Genomic DNA, 20,271 nt, shown 5'->3' on the forward strand with positions numbered 1-20,271 from the left:
ATTCACTGCATGCCTTAAATGTAAGTATTTTAGAAAACTGTTAAATTGGTAAGTTTAGGTCCACTTTAGGACTGTTTGCGCAAAACAGACTGCTGCCTGCTTTGGGGCTCCTGGTGTGTCTGTCACCTGAAAGTGCCTACAGTAAAGTTTGCGACTTTTACCATGAGACTTGCGATAGGATAGCTTTAATCCTTTCCCTGCCAGGCCCTGTGCTCCACTTTTAAACTCAGCTGGCCGGACCATTTATGGAATTTTTCCATTGCTTTTCTATTTTTTCTTACAGCTTTCAGAGTTTGTAAAAGTCACCCCTCCCCCCCCCAAAACCGTATGTTTTCTGAAAGCACATGACCAGTAGACTAGAAATAAGGGGCTAATTATTTTTAGGGCAAAATTATATTTGCGCAAATGTTTATCAAAACAATATTTTTGCTAAAAATACACTAAAATCATTATTAGCAGATAAACACAGCAAATTTTACAAAATCCCCACCAAATATAAAAGCTAACCTGTATGGAGTTAATAAATAACAAATATTTGTAGATTTTAAATTGTGCCTTTTTGCGAAATGGTAAGAATCGAAAATACTCAAAATGTAAATATCCAAATTTATCTAAAATTCTGGAGGTTTTCATTTTTCACTCACAGCTTTCAGAGTTTATTAAAGGCCCCCACAAACTAAAAGCACATGACCTGTAGAATAAAAAGAAGGTGCTACTGATTTTTAAGGCCCTGTGATATTTGCACAAATGTTTACCAAAGCATTATTTTCACTAAAAATACACTAAAATCATTATTAGCAGATACAAATGCAGCACATTTTAAAAAATTCCTGCTAAATATAAAAACTTAACCTGTTTTGAGTTAGTAAATAAATATTTGTAAATTTTAAATTGCGCCTTTTTTGCGAAATGGTGAAAGCTGACCGTACACAAAACTATATATAACCAAATTTCTCAAAAAATCTGGAGGTTTTCATTTCTCACAGCTTTTCAGAGTTTGTAAAAGACCCCCCAAACTATACATCTTCTGAAAGCATAGGACCAGTACAATGAAAGGAAGATGCTACTGATTTTTATTTTTTTTTTAAATGTATTTTTTATTGGTTTTCTTGAGAAGAAACAAAACATGGAAGTAGCAATAACAATGTGGCCTACAGACTTGCAGCTTTCAGAGTTTGTAAAAGACCCCCCAAACCATATATTTTTTGATAGCACATGGCCTGTAGAATAAAAAGAAGGTGCTACTGATTTTTAAAGCCCTGCAATATTTGTGCAAATGTTTATCAAATCAATATTTGCGCTAAAAATACACTAAAATCATTATTTGTGGATTCGTACATGGCAAAACATTACAAAAATATCTGCTAAACTCCTACTAAATATAAAAGTTAAAACTGTATTGAGTTAACAAATATTTGTACATTTTAAATTGCACCCTTTTGTGAAATGGTGAATACTGAACGTGTGCAAAACAGTAACTAAAAACAATTTACTCTATAAAGCTAGAGGTTACCATTTTTCCCTTAGCTCTTGTTTACATTGGAGCAATTTGTCATGCGATTTGAAGTTGCAGCCTATTGCCAGCAATGGCACCATTCCCATCAGTGCGACATCGACATTGCTGCGCCGCACCGACTTGTAAAAGTAGTTCCTGCACTACTTTTGGCGATTTTCGGGTGCGACTTCAATAGACCTCCGTACATGAAACCACACAGATGTCTTTCAAGTAGCACCTGAAGTCGCACGATTTTAAATTTGCTTTTAAGTGGAACGAAGGCTTTCAGAATTGATAAAAGATTCCTCAAGCCATATATTTTCTGAAAGAACATGACCTATAGAATAAAAACAAAATGTGTAACTGATTTTTTTTTAGACTCCACAATAGTTGCGCAAATGTTCATCAAATTGGAATTTTATTAAGCTACACTAAAATCATTAGTGGATACATACATGCGAAAATGTACAAAATTCCTGTGAAATTGATACTAAATCATCGTTCACATGTGGCATACTAAATTGTATGCCCTTGGAGGGCCATGTTTACCTGCACGGGATGCACAGGTGTTCCATGCATCCCCATGCAGGCAGTCCCATTTTATGTAATTGGGATGCAGTGGCTGCACAGGCATAGCTGCTGCTTCCACTCTGACAATCGTGTGGGTGTGGGTGCATGACCCCAGAGGCAGACAGTGTGAGCTCAGGGACTTGCATGCGGACCTACATGGATGTCAAATTGGGAACAATGGTTGTGATTGCGTGGTTGCTACATTCCAAATGACATCAGTGGGACTGCCTGCACAGGGATGCATGGAACACCTGTGCATCCCTGCACAAGTACGGCCTTGCAGGGGTGTACACTGTGTATGCCCTGTGTGAACAAGGCCTTAAGCCCCTTTCACACAAGCAGACCAATTGGGTCTGTCTAGCAGATCAGATGGAAACCAGTATGTCCATAATAGAGGATGTGTGGAGGATATCCACAGATACTGGAGTACAGTTGATATTAGGTCCAGCTGTTATTTTATTATAAGGGAACCCTAGTATTTGTGCATCTTTTGTTTCGCTTTATGCCCCCACACTCCCCTGCTGCTTTTCTATGTGATTCAACAGTAAAAAAAAAAATTACTGAAGGTGAAAATGGTACTGTTTTGTTCATATTGCAGACATCCATACTAAGGATAGGGTCTTATGTATAACATCCAAAGGAAAGAAAATGGGAGGATTTGTCCATTTTGACCAGCCATAAGCCTACTTTCATTTTGTAACATACTGTAGATTAATAAAGTAATCTGACTGGTTGCTGATGGAAACACGTTCATTTATCTGTATTTATGTGAGATTCAGCATTTGGCCATTACACACTGGAAACAATGAACATATTCTTGTCATGGTCTATGAGTTTATTTCTTTATTTTGAGCCCCAGCCTCTTCTTTGAAAACACACAAACACACAATCAGCTTTTAAAGCATCATTCCCAACAAAACCGACAAGAATCAGATGCTGTTTCTTATTCACTTTTTTTGGAAACGTTTTTCTGCCTTTTGATTCTTACTTCTGCTTGCACATCAATCTTTAACATGGAGTTCTTACTCTTGATTCTTCATTTTGAGTAAATGCACCATCACTGGAAGTACAAGGGGGTTAAAATTCTTGCTGATAGTGATGAGATAGAACTTAGGGAAATTTAACAAAGAGATCTTGCTTTGCCTTGGAAAATCTCTAGGAGATCTAAGAAGCTGTTCCAACTCACCAGCATCCCTGTAAGCACAGTGGTTTTCAGCACAATTTCATGTGTGAAAATGTTCAAAATTGACTTAGAAATATTGGTTATAGCATATCTAATGCATGAAAGTATGTTTTTTCACACATTCTGCTTTATTGCAGAGTTTAGTCACTATGCTGATGATTGGGTGGGACTACATGACAGGGCATTAGTTTAATAAAATTTACTCTTGAAACCTTTAGTTTTTTCCCTAGCGTTATTTATCTTGGTGGCTTAAATGATGTCATAGGTGCTTTAGTAAGTGAGAAAGCAAGTAAATCTGAAAACACCATGCTTGTATTTTAAAGACTTGCTCTTCCCACCCCACATATGATCCTAAAGCTGGCCATACCTGGACTGGAATTCATCTAGTTCTGCAGGAACCGGACAAATTTCGATCCATGTATGGGCAGGGAGGTTGTACAGAAGTCAATTGACCTTTGTACAGTCAGCCTGTTGGATTTTCCCCACTCAATCTATAGCCAGCGCTGCTGATCAGTGTATTCTGATGGTGGGAAAGTGTCCTTGCTATCAGAAACCAAAGGCGGGGGGAGCGTGTTCGGTGATTCCCCCATCCACATTACATCAGGTCAGTTTTTTTTCATTAAACCCACTGATTGAACGACTAAAACTGTATCGCCTATGGGCAGCTTTATTTAAGTCATGCAATTTTATAAAGCATACACTACTTGGCAAGTAGCTTAAGTCTAATTTTAGATTTTTCTTTTCTCTAGGTCTTCTTAATGGACAGTCTAAAGGATCAGGGCAGTCTTCGGAAACTGAAAAGGATGACACATCTCAAGGGTCTTCACTCACTAACAGTGTAACGTCTTCAGATTCGGAAGATGGTCCAGTAAGGAAAAGGTTGGTAGTTTACATATTTTATTATATTATTTTGATCTTATTCATACAGAATGCGTAATTTTACCCTGCACTCCTCTCATTCCTGGGAGCCTTTGGCTCCTACTGCTGTCAAACAAAGTCAGTGAGCCAATGAGGAGAGAGGGGGTGGGACCTAGCCAGGCTCCATGTCTGAATGGACACACAAAGCAGCGGCTCAGCTTGGGTGCCCCCATAGCAAGTTGCTTTCTGTCAGGGTATTCGTCGGGGGGAGGGGCCAGGAGAGCCAAAGAGGGACCTGAAAAGAGGAGGATTGGGGCTGCTCTGCACAACCACTGCACAGAGCAGATAAGTATATAACATAACACATTTGTTATTTTTAGGCAAAAAAAAAAAAAAACGAGACTTTAGTATCACTTTAAATTATAGTACAGTACTTAAAAAGTAGAGCGCTGAAAAAAGCACAAGATTAGATATAGACTTTGATAGCCATCTGCTCCTAAACTCAGGCAGAGCAGGAAGGTTACAGCTCAAGTGGGAGCCATGGAAGGAACAACACTAAGGCAGGGTTCACACTGGTGTGACACGACAGCCGTCCTACTTTGGATCTGACTTTGCCCTGCGTCATGAAGGCGGCATGCGTCCGACTTTCAATGAACGGGGATCCGACTTGGATCCCCGCCATTGCCCGGCACTGTGTTTGGTATGAATCTTGAGGGGGAACTCCGCGCCAAATTTTAAATATAAAACCGGCATGGATTCTCCCCTCCAAGAGCACACCAGGCCCTTGGGTCTGGTATGTAGCTTAAGGGGAACCCCCCCTATGCCGAAAAAACGGCGTGGGGGTCCCACCCAAATCCATACCAGACCCTTATCCGAGCACGCAGCCCGGCCGGTCAGGAATGGGGGTGGGGACGAGCGAGCGCCCCCCCCCCGAACCGTACCAGGCCACATGTCCTCAACATGGGGGGTGGGTGCTTTGGGGCAGGGGGGCACCCTGCAGCCCCCCACCTCAAAGCACCTTGTCCCCATGTTGATGAGGACAAGGGCCTCTCCCCGACAACCCTGGCTGTTGGTTGTCGGGGTCTGCGAACGGGGGGTTATCAGAATCCGGGAGCCCCCTTTAATAAGGGGGCCCCCAGATCCTGGCCCCCCACCCTTTGTGAATGAATATAGGGTACATCGTACCCCTACCCATTCACGTAGGGAAAAAAGCGTCACTGAATAAACACAGTACACAGGTTTTTAAAGTAATTTATTAGGCAGCTCCGGGGGTCTTCTTCCGGCTTCGGGGGTCTCTCCGGCGTTTCCTCCCGGTGTCCTGATCTTCTGCCGGCTCCTCTGCTATCTTCTGCAGCTCTTTTGCTAGCGGTGGCCCGGACTTCTGCCTTCTTGTCTTCTTCCCTCTTCTCTTCTTCCGATGTTGACACGACGCTCTCTCCTGAGCTGGAATGCTCTCTGAGCGCTCCGCAATGGACTTATATAGGCGGTGACCCAGCCCCCTTATGAGGTCACAGCCCCGGGGCAGGCTGGGATTGTGCCGTCATAAGGGGGCGTGGTCACCGGGTGATGACCACGTGCCCCCCCCCGCCCCAAAGCACCCACCCCTCCATGTTGAGGGCATGCGGCCTGGTACGGTTGGGGGGGGGGGGGCATTGAATTTCACACGTCATGCGACATGAGCTCCCAATGTCGGAGCGTTTGTCGGACCAGTGTGAACCCGGCCTCAAGCTGGGTACACACTACAGTTTTTTTTTTTTTTTTTTTGTACAACATTTTTTTTTTGCCACAGGTTGCACGAAAAATTTTTTGCAGCTCCATTCGGAGTCACTGTACTAACCATGCAAGGTTAGTCCAGTGATCTCCCCTGCTGAGCTGTTGACCTCCTCGCCAGAACACTCCGATCAGTGCACTCTGCCATTGACTAAGAGTGCTGATCGGGAGTTGGTTGGATGCCTGTCTTACCTGTTCAGGGAGCCCGCGATGTCAGCCCCCCAAGGCCGATCCATTCATCGGATCGGGTGCAGGCGCAGCCATTCTAACTAAGGGAAAGCCTTGCGGCTTCACTGCCCATTTCCTACTGCGCATGCGCGAGTCATGTGGCACTTTGTGAATGGCCAGCTGTCTTCTGGGACACACACAGGTCCCATAAGACAGCGGGGGGGGCTCCCTGCACAAAAGGATATGACATCCTGCGCCGCGGACCGGATGGATCGGAAGTACAGGCTGTACTTCATTAAAAGGTACAATAGAATAAAAAATATATATTTTGATATCCAAAAACGAGGGGTGGAGAGGTGGTCTTTCGTTTAAGACCACCTCTCAAAAGTGGGTTGAATTCCGCTATAACTCTTCTTTTAATATGTTTAAATGTTTAAACAGGAAACACATTTCTTCTGTATGAAAAGTAGCTGTGGTGAATACTTGTTTAGATAAGCATACTTCCTAGTAATTAAGGAGCTTGAAGTGAATATCTCCTGTTGCGAGAAATGCCCATCAAACTGCGTAATTAGTAATGCTTTGCTCACTAGAGACTGACATCAATTAATGCCTACAGTTCTATATGAATATATACATAGTCAATTTTATCACAGCAATCAAAGGGCATCCTTATGCTCTACATTTGTCTGTTGTAGTTGTCCTCATATTATCTTTATTAATTGGCGGAAAAATCTGCAGTGATATACAATCTGGAAATCAAAGTTTATGGTTCATATAGAATGCATTTTTCCTGTACTGTATACCCTAAGGGCTCATTCACACAGCCAGCAGCCCTTGCTGAAAAGCGATCTATGATGAATCACTTTTAAGAGTGATGTAGAGGAGCGGCTGCTAAGCATACTGTCACTCCCCAAATACCCTTTTTTTCTGACAGCTAAATGGGGATTTTGTATGTAAACACCACTTCACAACCATAAACGTTTCACTTCAGGTTCTGGCACGGCCCCATTTAGGCCCCTTTCACACGGGTGGACCGTTATCGATCCGCTAAAGTGTGACGGATGGAAACCCTATTTTTCCATCCGTCTGGCGGATCAGCTGAAGACAGACTGTAGAGAGAGATGTCCCATAGAGGAGAGCAGCGCTCTGACAGGTCGGTTCCTGCACAGTGTGCAGAGACAGACCTGTCATCTGCCTGCTCAGTGAGGATCGACGAAGCGATCCCTGCTGAGCAAAGCGGAGCCTGTACACAGACACGTCCGTGTGAAAGGGCCATTACTTGAATGGGTCACGTTTAGTGGCGGTACTCCCTGCTGAACACAGAGGGGTTAAAATTTTTGCTGTGGCATGTGTACAACCCTGAGCAGCCGCTTGCTATCTTTTAAAAACGCCTGTTTTTACCTTGGCCACCCGTGTGAACAAGGCCTAGCTGAATTAATTTTAGTTTGCTAAAGGAGTGAGTATCATTCAGTTTTGCCTTTCTAAATAAATGATTTATTTTCACCTTTTCATTTTAGACCCCTTTCACACTGTTGCGTTTTTCAGGTGCTTTTGGGCTAAAAATAGCGCCTGAAAAACACCTCCCCTGCAGTCCCAGTGTGAAAGCCTTTTTAAAACAAAGTCCCGCAAGCAGCTTTTTTGGGGCGGCCCACTCCTGCCCATTGAAATGAATGGACACTGCTGCCGAAGCGCTTGCAAAGCGCTTCGGCAGTGGCACTACACGGGCACATTTAACCCTTTATTCTTCCGCTAGTAGGGGGTTAAAAGCGGCAACCTAGAGGCTGAATAGCACCACTAAAATGACGGTAAAGCGTCGCTAAAACTAGTGGCGTTTTACCGTCAACGCCCGCCCCAGTGTGAAAGCAGCCTTAGTGCTGTAGACCCAGCCATGGGTCTGCATGCATACATTTCACTTGCAGGGCATTGCTTGGATAGGGATCCTGATTACAACAAATGTGGATCTAGCCTGTTAATGTGTTAAAATGGCGACTTGTAGTTTTGATTGAAAACTTATACAACAGTGTGACAACACACACGTAGTTCAAAACTAAACAAAATGGCGGTGTCTGCATACAGACCCCAACCCCCTGTTGCATGAATGTGAATAAAATAAGTAGAAGATGGCTTCAGCTCCTGTTCCCCACCTGTAGAGAACTTCTCAGATGCGTTTCACCCTTTTTGGGGCTTAAATGTAGAGTGTAGCCAAAAAACCCCCCAGCATATACTGTATTCTGAAAACATCTTGATTTTAGAGCAGGGGTCTCAAACTGGCGGCCGTCCAGCTGTTGCGAAACTACAAGTCCGATCGTGCCTCTGCCTGTGCGAGTCATGCTTGTAACTGTCAGCCTTGCAATGGCTCATGGGACTTGTATTTTCGGAACAGCTGGAGGGCCGCCAGTTTGAGCCCCCTCCTAATTCCTTGGATGAATTTTGATAATTCAGGCAACTTAACACAGTTGATAGGCAAATATGGAAACACAGAAAGGGCCATGCGAACATCAGCTTGAGGAAGTTGAGATTTTTATAATAGTTGATAATCGAGTATTGCGAGTTTTAGGGTCCCTTAAGATACTGTATCTGAAGATTGTTCAGGATCTCTAGGTTACTGTTTTGAAGTGATATTAATATTTCACGACTTGTATCTTATTATAGTTGTACTTTAAGTTTTCAGTTAACAAAATACTAGGAAACACTCCAGACACTAAAAATACCCCCCCCCCCCCCGTGTAACTCTACACAAAACTTTTTTGGATGCTGTGTGGAAGGGTTTATTTGCTACTTGAGACCCCAATGAAGAGTTCACGTCACCACCTGCTCCGTCACATCATTGTTAGACAGTAAGGCTCCTTGCACACTGAAGAACATAAACGGCCGTTTTTGGGAGTTTGGGAGGGGAGCCCATAAACTCCCCTCTATGTTATCCTATCCGTCCATGCACACATGGATGTTTTTGGACGCTTATCAGCAGTGGAGTTTTTGGGCGTTCAGGAGCGAATGCTGACAAAAAATGCTTAAAAACGATAAACATTGATAAAGGCTCAAAAACGTGGCTCACCAGCGTTTAACATTTTTGCTTCATTGACAAGATAAATAAAAATGTTCTTAAAAAAAAAAAACGCTAATAAACGCTGTTGCAAAAACGTTAAAAAAAAGTTGAAAGACTCACTGCAAAGCTACTGGCATTTTTTAAAACGTTATTTTAATGTCCAGTGTGCATGGAGTCTAAGTGAGGTAAAATCTTTATAGTGAATGGAAGAAGACGTTAAGAAGCGCTGATGAACCAAGAGTTAACTATAAGGGGTTAAATAGGAACAAATTAAAAAATCTTTTTTGATTTATTTGTCAAATAGATTTAACTGACAGTTAACTGACTTTTTTATGAATTTAGAAAGTTCATACCTTTGATCGGCACATGGATTAAACAGACTAAGTACAAACGTAACACTTTGTATCTCTCTATTTAGAAACTGTGTTAGACCATTTGTTTTTGACAGTTGCAGCTATTACAGCTGCTGTATTTACACAGCAACTCTCAACTGTCGTTTTGACAGCTGGGAGTTGCTGGCAAGTGCCATGAAATGGGCAGTAGTAGGATAGAATTACAGGGTGTATTACACATGCCCTGTGTACTTCTGGGTATGTGTAGCAAGCATGTTGAAGGTTCACTTTAACAAAAATGTTATTAATGTTTTTTCACAGCGAATGCTGCCCTAGCTTATCGTTTGCTGATATAATCCCAAACTCAAAAAATCTGGGCTCCAGACCCAGTTTTTTTTTTTTTTTTTTTTTTTTTAGGGCATTGTTTTCTTCTTAGGTCATTGTTTTCTTCTTCTTTTGATAACCTAATCATGCCTCTAATGGTATCTGCAGTCAGGATCATTTCCTTTATTTAAAAAGATCTGATAACGGAGATCCCTGTCAATTTTACAAAAGTACTGTTTTTCCTTTTGTTCCATTTTATTTTTAAATATTAATTTCCTTTATTTGAATTTGGCTAATCAAATGTTAACCATCACAGCAAACAGCTTACAGTACCTTTTAAGTGTAAATGGAGTGTTTGAAATGCTTTGTAGACTGATATTTCAATGCTATAACTCAGTTGAAACAGTGCTGTTATGCCATAATGAAAATCTGTATTCAGATGCTGTCCCAGAAGACAGCCTTTTTAATTAGAATAAACCTAAATGGATGGTCAAAGCTAATATTTATTAATTGACTGTAATCTGTTTGGAGACCATACCTATTTGAGGATAATGCCGTGTTTTCTGCCTTCACAATCTGCCAAACTTAACAAAAGTTGAGTTTGCAGAAAATTCATAGGTTGGAACTCTGAATGAATGATCAATATGCTTTAAATCATTGGTTCTCAACCTGGGGGTCGGGACCCCCTCTGGGATTAAATGATGATTTGCCAGGGGTCACCGAATCCTGAGCTGTTCCTAAAGCCCGCACCGCTCTCCCAGCCTTTTTTCGGCCGCCCAGCAGGGCTGTACCTGGAGCCCGCGGCCGCCCGCTCAGCCTCTTCACAGCTGCCCATTCAGTTCACGGCATGGCTGGGGGGCAGAAACTGGAGGTCAGCTGACTGGTGAGGAATGTGAAGTGGGAGGGGCTGGAGGAGACCCTATCTCCTGATTTTGGCATAGGTGTCACTGCTACCAGATGCCACAAAGTGCACAGTGAAGCCGGAGACACAGTGAGTAACACTACCTGTGATTATAGTTGCAATTAAAACTCCTCACTATAGTTCTCAGATCAGATGACCTTGATCAAGAGCACCGAAGTTGGCTCATCAGAACCCCCCGAGCATTGGCACTCATCCCAACTCCCTGCCAGCACTGCCACTCATCCCATTCGCCCCACCAAGGAATAAAAATAGAGAATACATGGAAGGGAGAAGAAAAGAGGGGAAGGAAAAAAGAAAAAGGGAGAGAAAGAATAAGAGAAAGAACAAGAAAGACGGCTAGAGAGAGGGATGGGGGAAAAAAACAATAAATTAGTATAGAGAGAGATAAAAGGGAAAGAATGGAGAACAAACAGAAAGAGTCGTACATCCTAAAATGTACCATAAGGGGTTTTAATACTGGAAGGAGTGGAAAGGAGTCAGGGAGCGCTAAATGTCCATGGGTTAGGGACGCAAATTACTTGTCTTGCCTTGGGTGCTGACAACCCACGCTACGAAAATAATTTTACTGTTAGGGGTCCCCACAACTTGGGAAATTTTATCAAGGGGTCACGGCACTAGAGAGGTTGAGAACCACTGCTTTAAATGATGCCTGAAAATGCAGTTTCATTGTAATCTATCCATTATCATCTAAATGAAGTCTATGAAGAGAGGATTTTGTAGGAGCAGAGACTGTTGGAGGACTAGAACTTCTGTCAAGTTCTTTTTATTATTGTGTCCTCACTGGGGAGCTTTTCTCTCCCTATTACCATTTTGTAGGCACTGGTACTGGAAATAATAGGAAATCCAAAAATTAGAAAGTTGTCACAGGAGGGTAGGGGAAATCTCCAAAAGGGGAATCCTGTTCCAGTACCACTTTTGCTTTGGAGAGATTTCAGCTTACTTCCTACTGTGTTTTTGGGAAATCTTATTAATAAAACACATACATCAAAAAAACAAAAACAAGAAAAAAACCTGACAGGGACCTTACCAAATTCTTAATTACATACAATTTAATAAAATCAAACTTTTCAAAATTGTCATCGAGCAGTAACTGACCTTCCATTGTTTTCCTGACAGAAAAGCAAAGCCTATGATATGGATGTATATAAGGGTTACTTTCTGTGGAAATCGTTGCCTGGTTTCAGTCACAATGACATAAAGGGCCTTGAGCTACAGAGAAAACAGGCTGGTGCAAGACTTTGACGGTATCTGCATGTCAAGCTCTAGTGGACTTTAACAAAATGGTGGCTGTCTGCATACAGACCCAAACCCCCTGTTGCATGAATGTGAATAAAATGAGTAGACGATGACTTCAGCTCCTGTTCCCCACCTGTAGAGAACTCCTAAGATGCGTTTCACCCTTTTCGGGGGTTAATTGTAGAGTGTAGCCAAAAAAAAAAAAAAACTCAGCATACTGTATTCTGAACCCTCTTTATTTTAGAGCCTCCTCCTTATTGCCATTGACAAATTTTGATAATTCAGGCAATTTAACAGTTTATAGGCAAATAGTGAAGCCCATATGATCATACATAATCTTACAGTCATCCTTTAGTCCACTGGACCAGATTAACCCTTTTTAACATCATCCGTGAATGTAACTTAACACACAAAATCCCTAATAAACCGCAGTCATTGATGTGCTTATGCACCCGAACTGATGATCTGTTTGTGGTCATAATTATTCCAATCCTGTTACCTTTAATAGCCCAATGTGACACTTGGGCAAATTGGGCCGAGACATCAAAATTCTCTGCCATTAGTGGCTCACACAACATTTTTGAACTCCCCTACCCACAACCTGATGTGGCACTTGAAGAAATATTTAAAGAGTCAGATATTGATGGGGTAAATATTTTCTGCACATTTTCACTTGGATATTCATTCATACATTGTCATATTGTTAAAAGTGATGTTTGAATCCATTGTATAGCTTGTGAGGATGAGAAAGTAAAAGTTGACAGTCTTCCTGCCTAGCTGGTCCATCATTTTTAAATTGAATGAATGTACATGTCCATGTAAATGGAAAGACTGGCCAGAACCTCCTATAGGTCTAAAATGGAAGTTTTGCGTGACTGTCCTCTGTCTGGCAGTATGTGGATAGCTTTAGAACCGTAAGGTGTGATGCTTAGAAACGGGGAGCAAATTAACATTTCCATTTAACAGATTCAGGTTTAGGGCTGCTAGAAAAATAAGTATACAGGGGAGATGTAATGTGTGCTGTGGCCAAATAAAAAAAAAATAAGAACAATAGAACAGGGAGAATTCCTGTTATGACTGATATATGTAGCGGGGGTCGCTCTCTCACTCATGGCCCCACACCTCCCACCGGCCGCCACCACAATGGACACAGGCTTACACGGGTTCTCCACTGAGGAAGAGTGTGCCTGCCAGTCCCTGCAGGGGATTCCTCCCCCCTCTTTTTCCTTGCTGACTCTCAGTAATGCGAGCGGCGCTTGCACAGGCATCTGTCCACTCCCTCCCCTGTGTGTCTATTGTCAGTGAGAGGGAGCCAGTTAAGCAGCAGCAAAGGATCATGTGACATGAAGTCCCATCACCAAACAGCCCCTATAGCCTTGTATATGAAAGAACTACAAAGCCCAGCCTGCTCTGCAAGAGAAAGGCTAACTAAAGACTTCATCTTTTTTGGTCTGAGGGGAGATTCACCACGAGGCTGAGAGGGAGACAGATGTGTTCGGGGAGACTGCTATGATCCTCTTAAGAACCATCCTGTCACAGTTCCAGAGACTGTTCCAGAGACCAGGGCGTCCCATCAGGACAAGAAGCGTTACGGTTGCAAGGGCAGCACAGTGGTGTAGTGGGTAGCACTCTTGCCTAGCAGTAAAAAGGGTCACTGGTTTGAATCCCAACCACAACACTACCTGCCTGGAGTTTGCACGTTCTCCCTGTGCCTGCGTGGGTTTCCTCCGGGTACTCCGGTTTCCTCCCGGTACTCCAAAGACATGCTGGTAGTTTAATTTGCTCTGTCTAAATTGGCCCTAGTATATGAATGTGAGTTAGGGACCTTAGATTGTAAGCTCTTTGAGGGTAGGGACTGATGTGAATGTACAATGTATATGTAAAGCGCTGCGTAAATTGATGGCGCTATTTAAGTACCTTAAATAAATAATAATAATAAAAAGGTGGCCAGGCGGGCCGCTGAAGGACTATCTGCCAGGACATCTTCCTTCTTACCTCGGTCACAGGACTGGTGAGAGGGCACTTGCCCATTTTAAAGATGCACAATCCACATTTGGACACTGCATACAGACCGCATAGTTACGGATTGCCAAGAAGACCTGTCACTTATCCCTTTAAATCTCTTTATGCTGACTGCTGACCTCCTTTGTTATACTTTGAGAACTTTGTCTTTTCTGAGCTCCAACTGCCAGTGAAAATAATTGCAAGGCCTTGTATTCTAGATACTGAGTCTTTGTTGCTTTTAAAGGGGACACGTTGTTGGTGTTGGTATTACTCAACTATTATTGGGATTAGAGTTCTTGTAGGCCGGCCCTCCTTCCCCTAAAGTTTCTAGTAAGAAGAAATCTCTTTGCTAAAATTACTTGCTGTTCTTTTACCCTGAGTACAGTTGTTATTCATTTGTTATTACTACTTGTACCTAATAATTTGCCTAGAGTTAATTCAACCGGGTCTGCGGGTTGCTTTCTCCCAGGTTTTGGCTGAATGACACTCACTTATGTTCTCGTTCTTCAGTAAGTACACAGTGAAGGTTAAACAGTGAAGGTTGAATCCAGTTTGAACTGTGTCTGTGTCATTTATTGTGGTGTTCCACTAACTTTATTGCTAGGTGTGCCAGAGGGGCTGAGACAATTCTTGGGGTTGAAGGGCAGAGTAACATGCCGAACAAACTCAAGAGGCTCCTACGGGGGTAGCGCTACATATAGAATAGTTTGAACATCTGAAATCTGGTAATTTGCAGGTTTTGTCAACTATAGAAAAACCTGTTTTAAAGGTAGAAATCAGTTTTCAGTTTTGCCTAGATCTGCAGTTTAGCTTGTGTGGGTATGCGAGACTCCTTTTGTAGCTAACAACATCTACAGTTTGGTTAGGAAGCCTGTTGTCACGAGTGGCAGTTTAGAGCTTTTCTATGATAAAAATTTGTACTAAAATATATTTTTTTCTTTCTCTAATATGATTCCTCAGATAATAAATTCTGATAAATAGTTAATCACACAGTTAAATTGATTCAGTAAGACATTTTCAACAATTTTGTGGAGGTGTGTATGTAGTAGGAAGCCTTGCGCCAAAATCATAAAACCTGTGCAACATGTTCATTGTTAGTACTGATGTTTGAGACAGATTCAGGTAGTTGTTATTTGCAACGTTTTTACTGTATTGTCACTATTGTTGCTACAAATTCATTAAAAAATGAAGCCATATTGTTAAGCAAAGTGAAGGTAAATATGACATCTTTCTTGTTGGAGGAAATGGCTGATTGTATCACATGTGTAATTATTGTGTCACATATTTGAGACAATGGCATGGCTAAGGAGGTCACTCTGCATAGCAAAGCTTCATTCAGGATGTTATGCAGTACATAGTAGCAGGGCCAGGACAAAGGATGTGTTGGAGGGGCAGAGGTTTACTGCAGGTATGGGGGTGCCCTGTGCTGAATTCCTTCTGTTACACGGCTGACAGGAGTAATGACAGTGTCATCACTACTCCTGTCAGCCCAACGCTAGGAGCGGCGCAGAGAGGGTTGGGAAGAGGTGGGGGCTGTGTTCTCTCTCCACCTCTTCCTACCTCCCAATGCATTGCTCGTGTATTAATAAGCCGGAAGCGGTGCTCACAGACACACAGGAGCGCTGCACTGGCAGGAAAGGAGAGAGTGCACAGGCGAGGAGGAGAGCTAGGAGGAAGGGGGGCAGAATTCTCTTCTCCCAGTGCAGTGCTCCTGTATACATATAGCTTCCGGCTTGGGAACACAATAGTGCTGTGTCAATTCTGATAAATAGTTATTGACACAGTTGAATTGATTCAATAAGACATTTTCAACAATTTTGTGGAGGTGTGTATGTAGTAGGAAGCCTTGTGCCAAAATCATAAAACCTGTGCAACATGTTCATTGTTAGTATTGATGTTTGAGACAAATTCAGGTAGTTATTTGTGACATTTTTAATGTATTGTCACTATTGTTGCTACAAATTCCTAAAAAAATAAAACCATATTGTTAAGCAAAGTGGAGGTAAATATGACATCTTTCTTGTTGGAGGAAATGGCTGATTGTATCACATGTGTAATTATTGTGTCAAATATTTGAGACAATGGCATGGTTAAGGAGATAACTCTGCATAGCAAAGCTTCATTCAAGAGGATGTTATGCAATACATAGTAGCAGGGCTAGGACAAGGGATGTGTTGGAGGGGAAGCTGCCCCGGGGCAATGGTTTATTGCAGGGATGGGGGCGCCCTGTGCTGAATTACTTCTTTTACACGGCTGACAGGAGTAATGACAGTGTCATCACTATTCCTGTCAGCCCAGCGCTGGGAGCGGCACGGAGAGGGCTGGGAAGAGGTGGGGGCTGTGTTCTCTCTCCACCTACTCCTACCTCCCAATGCATTGCTCATGTATTAATAAGCCGAAAGCGGTGCTCACAGACACACAGGAGCACTGCACTGGCAGGAAAGGAGAGAGTGCACAGCCGACCAGGAGAGGAGGAGAGCTAGGAGGAAAGGGGGCAGAATTCTCTCCTCCCAGTGCAGTGCTCCTGTATTCCCTATACATATAGCTGCCGGCTTGTGAACACAGGAGTGCTCTGTCAGATTAGGGCTTTGCTGGGTTTGTTTACTCGCCCTCTACCTGCATCTTTCTTCTGTCATCTCAACCTCCCCCACTGGCAGCAGAAACTTGAGGTTAGGGGGCTTCTAAGCAAACCCTGCAAAGTCCTGATCTGTCAGTGCAACTGTATATGGAAACCGGCAGCACTGTCCCCAGTGCTGCCCTGACCTAACAGCAGCCTCTAAGGCCATGAATGGCTTTAAATACCTTCACGCTCATTGCTTAGGTATGAATGGGTTTAAGGGTAAACCGGGTCATTCATATGAATGTAGAAAGCTGAAGTGAAGACGATTGTGAGTGACCGCTCTACTCACCTCAGATATTGGAACCACAAATGTATTTGCTAACAAAAACAAATCTATTTATAATTGTAATGAAAGCGACATAAAAAATGTTGTCCTAAAAATAAAATAACTTTTATGATCTTTAGCCTAGGTTCACATTGATGCGATTTAGCATGTGATTCGACATGTCAGATCGCATGCCAAATTGGCGGCTATTGACGGCAATGGCACCGCTGGAATCGGTGCGACGCCGACTTTGAGGCACCGCACTGATTCCCAAAAGTAGTTTCTGTACTACTTTTTGCAACTTTGGGTGCGATTTCAATAGACATCTGTGCATGAACCCGCTGTCACAGATGTCTCTGAAATTGCTCCCAAAGTCGGACTGACATGCGGGAATAAAATTGTGCAGTTTCAGCTGAACTCACACGATTTCAATCCCGCAGCAGTGTATACCTATACTCGGGTACATTTACACCAGCGGTTGTGTTAGAATGCAGCAGCTGGTGTATGGTGGGATGACAGCTGTGCCAATTGCAGTGCATTACATTGTTCACTTTTTTTTTTTTTTTTTAAATAAACTTTATTGAAATGTCACACAATGACATTTCATCAAGTTCTATTGGCCACAGCATGATGCGAGGCAGTAGATTGCCTCACGTTGCACTGAAAAGTACTGCATGCAGTGTTTTTTTTAGTGCACACCACCCCCACACGGTAGTATGAACCCCACAGATAGGAAATCAGGCATGTTACCTTGTTTTGTGGTGGGACTGCACCGGAATAGCCGCCCAGCACAGTCCTACCATACCCAGTGTGAATCTGCCATGACCAATTTTTATTTTTTGTTGTTTTTTTTTTTTTGTTTTTTTACAAAACAAAAGTCCAAATAGCAACACAAGCATGTGCCCAGTGTTTTAACCACAAAAGTTATTTTCCACCTCCTTTTTAGCTAACATATTAGCTACTAAAAAGCTAGGTGATCTGACATATCGACCCTAACCTGTGCACTCTGCCTTTTTGTTTTGGCTTTGGAACAAGGAGACCAGTGGAGGCAGAGAACACAGCAGGAAGGTCCCACAACATCACCGCGCATTTCCGAGTCCAAAAACTTGATTGACAGATCAGGAGCTACGCAGTGATTTTGAAAAGCAAGCAACTGCTGGATCCCCTACGTTCGCCCATCATGAACGGGGAGGGGGGTGCGCAGTTTGGCATCTTTGCTCTGGGCTCTTATGACCTTGTCCCGACACTGCATAATAGAGATTCATTATTTAATCATTAATTTCATAGAGCCTTGTTCTGTTGCTCACAATACTTCCACTGCAAACAGCATTATTATAAAATTACAATAAATAGAATAGCCACAAACCTTTTTTGCACTAACAATTACCATTGTTACCTATTCTAGTAAAATAAAATAGCGATTTTAAAATTTGCTAACCAGCAAAAACATTCCCAGCAAGTCCCGTTATTACCAACTAGGCCAGGTGGCAACCCCTACCCCCAGTAATGAGTGAGGTGTTCATTTCAGGTGGTGGAACAACAGTGTAGCGCTAGTATAAACAATAAAATAGCAATGCATGTACTTAAACACAATCTATATGTGTTAAAAAAGGTATGTGAAAAACGAAAATAAATGTGCATTAACACAGCAAACACAATAAGTGCATGAGTCCAATTGTAAATATAAACTCCAAAACAAGTGCAGGATAAAGGCCACAAAGATCTGAAAGGAAACTTCTTCCTGTTAATGTGACACCAGACCAGTGGGGGAAGAAAACAGGTTGTCTGTAATCACTCTAAGCAACTCTATAAGGGTAAGTAAATGGATACTCTTACCAGCTGGTACGGACACACATGTCTTACGACAGTGGGTCAAAAAGGCTCAAGATCCTAAAGGGTCCGGATCAGGCGCTGTGCATGGGAGATAGTCAAGTGTATCACGTGCAGGGGTCCCGACTCTCCGTCCCAAAGCTCCACAGGCGCTGTGAGATCAAGGTAGGTGTAGCCCGGAACAGCTCCTCATAAACTCCAACGAATAAAACATGTGGAAAAAGAGGGAGGGCTCCAGTGCAGGTCAAACCAGTAGGTTTATTGAAATATGTCATATAGCACAAATGGCAAATTAAAAGTGATCACAAAGTATAAAAAGGTATAAAAAGCAATGTGGGGTGCAGTAAATGCTAGCCTGACGAGTTTCGACACTAAAGGTCTTCAACTGGGGCATATCTCTGTCCCCTCACAATGCTAGTCAATAAATACATTTCTAAACATGGAGGTCCATCCCAGAAATGGGCGGGACCAGAAATATACAAACCAACATGCCTTACAAGCTTAATTCACTCGTGGCTATATAAGGCATGAAAATACAAAAAGTATCCTATATTGACAAAGAATATCTGAAAACTTAAACCGTTTTTAAAAAGTTGTTTTAAAAATATAAAGGATATGGTAGTATGATAAAAATGGGGACCAAGCGTTATTGGATGCGCTCCAAGCCTCAACTTTGACCTCCGTCATGTGAAATATATTGGCCAATGGGGCGAAGAGATGTAGACCGTCACGTGACATGAAATCCTAGTTCCCATTAAAAGTTTACTTGACCTCGGCGCTATGCGTCATACGTGCGCATGCTCATTGGACTAGAGCCGCACATCGCCATGATCTCACCGTCGGGGTGACACATATACGTCATCACCTGATCAATAGGTTCGCTGTTGCGGAAGCGAGTCCTGGTTAAAGGATCATGTGACACTAATGCTATGCGTCATTGGTCCTGGTTAAAGGATCATGTGACACTAATGCTATGCGTCATACGAATCTACATCTCCAAAAGTGGAACGTCGCCATAATCTTGTCGTTGGGTCACGTGGCACAACAATATCAAGGTCACATGACGACCTCAGCGTGTGTGATGCGTGCCCACGCTCCCCTCGCCGTAAACAAGGTCACATGGCACAACAACCTCAGATCTTTGTGGACTTTATCCTGCACTTGTTTTGGAGTTTATATTTTCAATTGGACTCATGCACTGTGACAATGCACATTTATTTTCATTTTTTACATACCTTTTTTAACACATATAGATTGTGTTTAAGCTAATGCATTGCTATTTTATTGTTTATACTAGCGCTACACTGTTGTTCCACCATTCACATTAGACTTTGTTTGAGTGTTAGCTTTTTTCATCCATTTTGTTTTAGTGCAGTTTTTTCCCCCACACTTTCCAGGTGTTCATTTCATGCAAGTTTTTACATTTCCTTAAATGTGTGATTAAAACACATGTTCAGGCAGTGAGAGGTGAGTTTGTGAGGAATATAGAGCCTGTTTTGTGTACGCTATGCATGTGGAGGAAACATGTTCTCAAGACAAGCCTGTCCTCACACCTCTGTTGGACTGCTCTGTGTTCTTACTGCCTTCCTTTTTCAGCATGTGCTCCACTGTTTTTCATACAAAGTTGGCTGAAATGCAAGCTGGGTCC

At 42.6% G+C, this 20,271-nt stretch overlaps 1 protein-coding gene across 3 annotated transcripts in view; it reads left to right on the top strand.

The window, feature by feature from the left end:
- Nucleotides 1-20,271, top strand: part of JARID2 (jumonji and AT-rich interaction domain containing 2) — a 342,752-nt gene that overhangs the window by 159,365 nt on the left and 163,116 nt on the right. For all 3 annotated transcript variants that reach the window (XM_073631096.1, XM_073631095.1, XM_073631094.1), the window contains one exon: nt 3,998-4,127. In XM_073631096.1, coding sequence (XP_073487197.1) covers nt 3,998-4,127 — 130 coding nt within the window. The remainder of the gene's footprint in view (nt 1-3,997; nt 4,128-20,271) is intronic.

The sequence above is a fragment of the Aquarana catesbeiana genome, linkage group LG05 (assembly GCF_042186555.1).
Source record: "Aquarana catesbeiana isolate 2022-GZ linkage group LG05, ASM4218655v1, whole genome shotgun sequence".
Classification (NCBI taxonomy): Eukaryota; Metazoa; Chordata; class Amphibia; order Anura; family Ranidae; genus Aquarana; species Aquarana catesbeiana.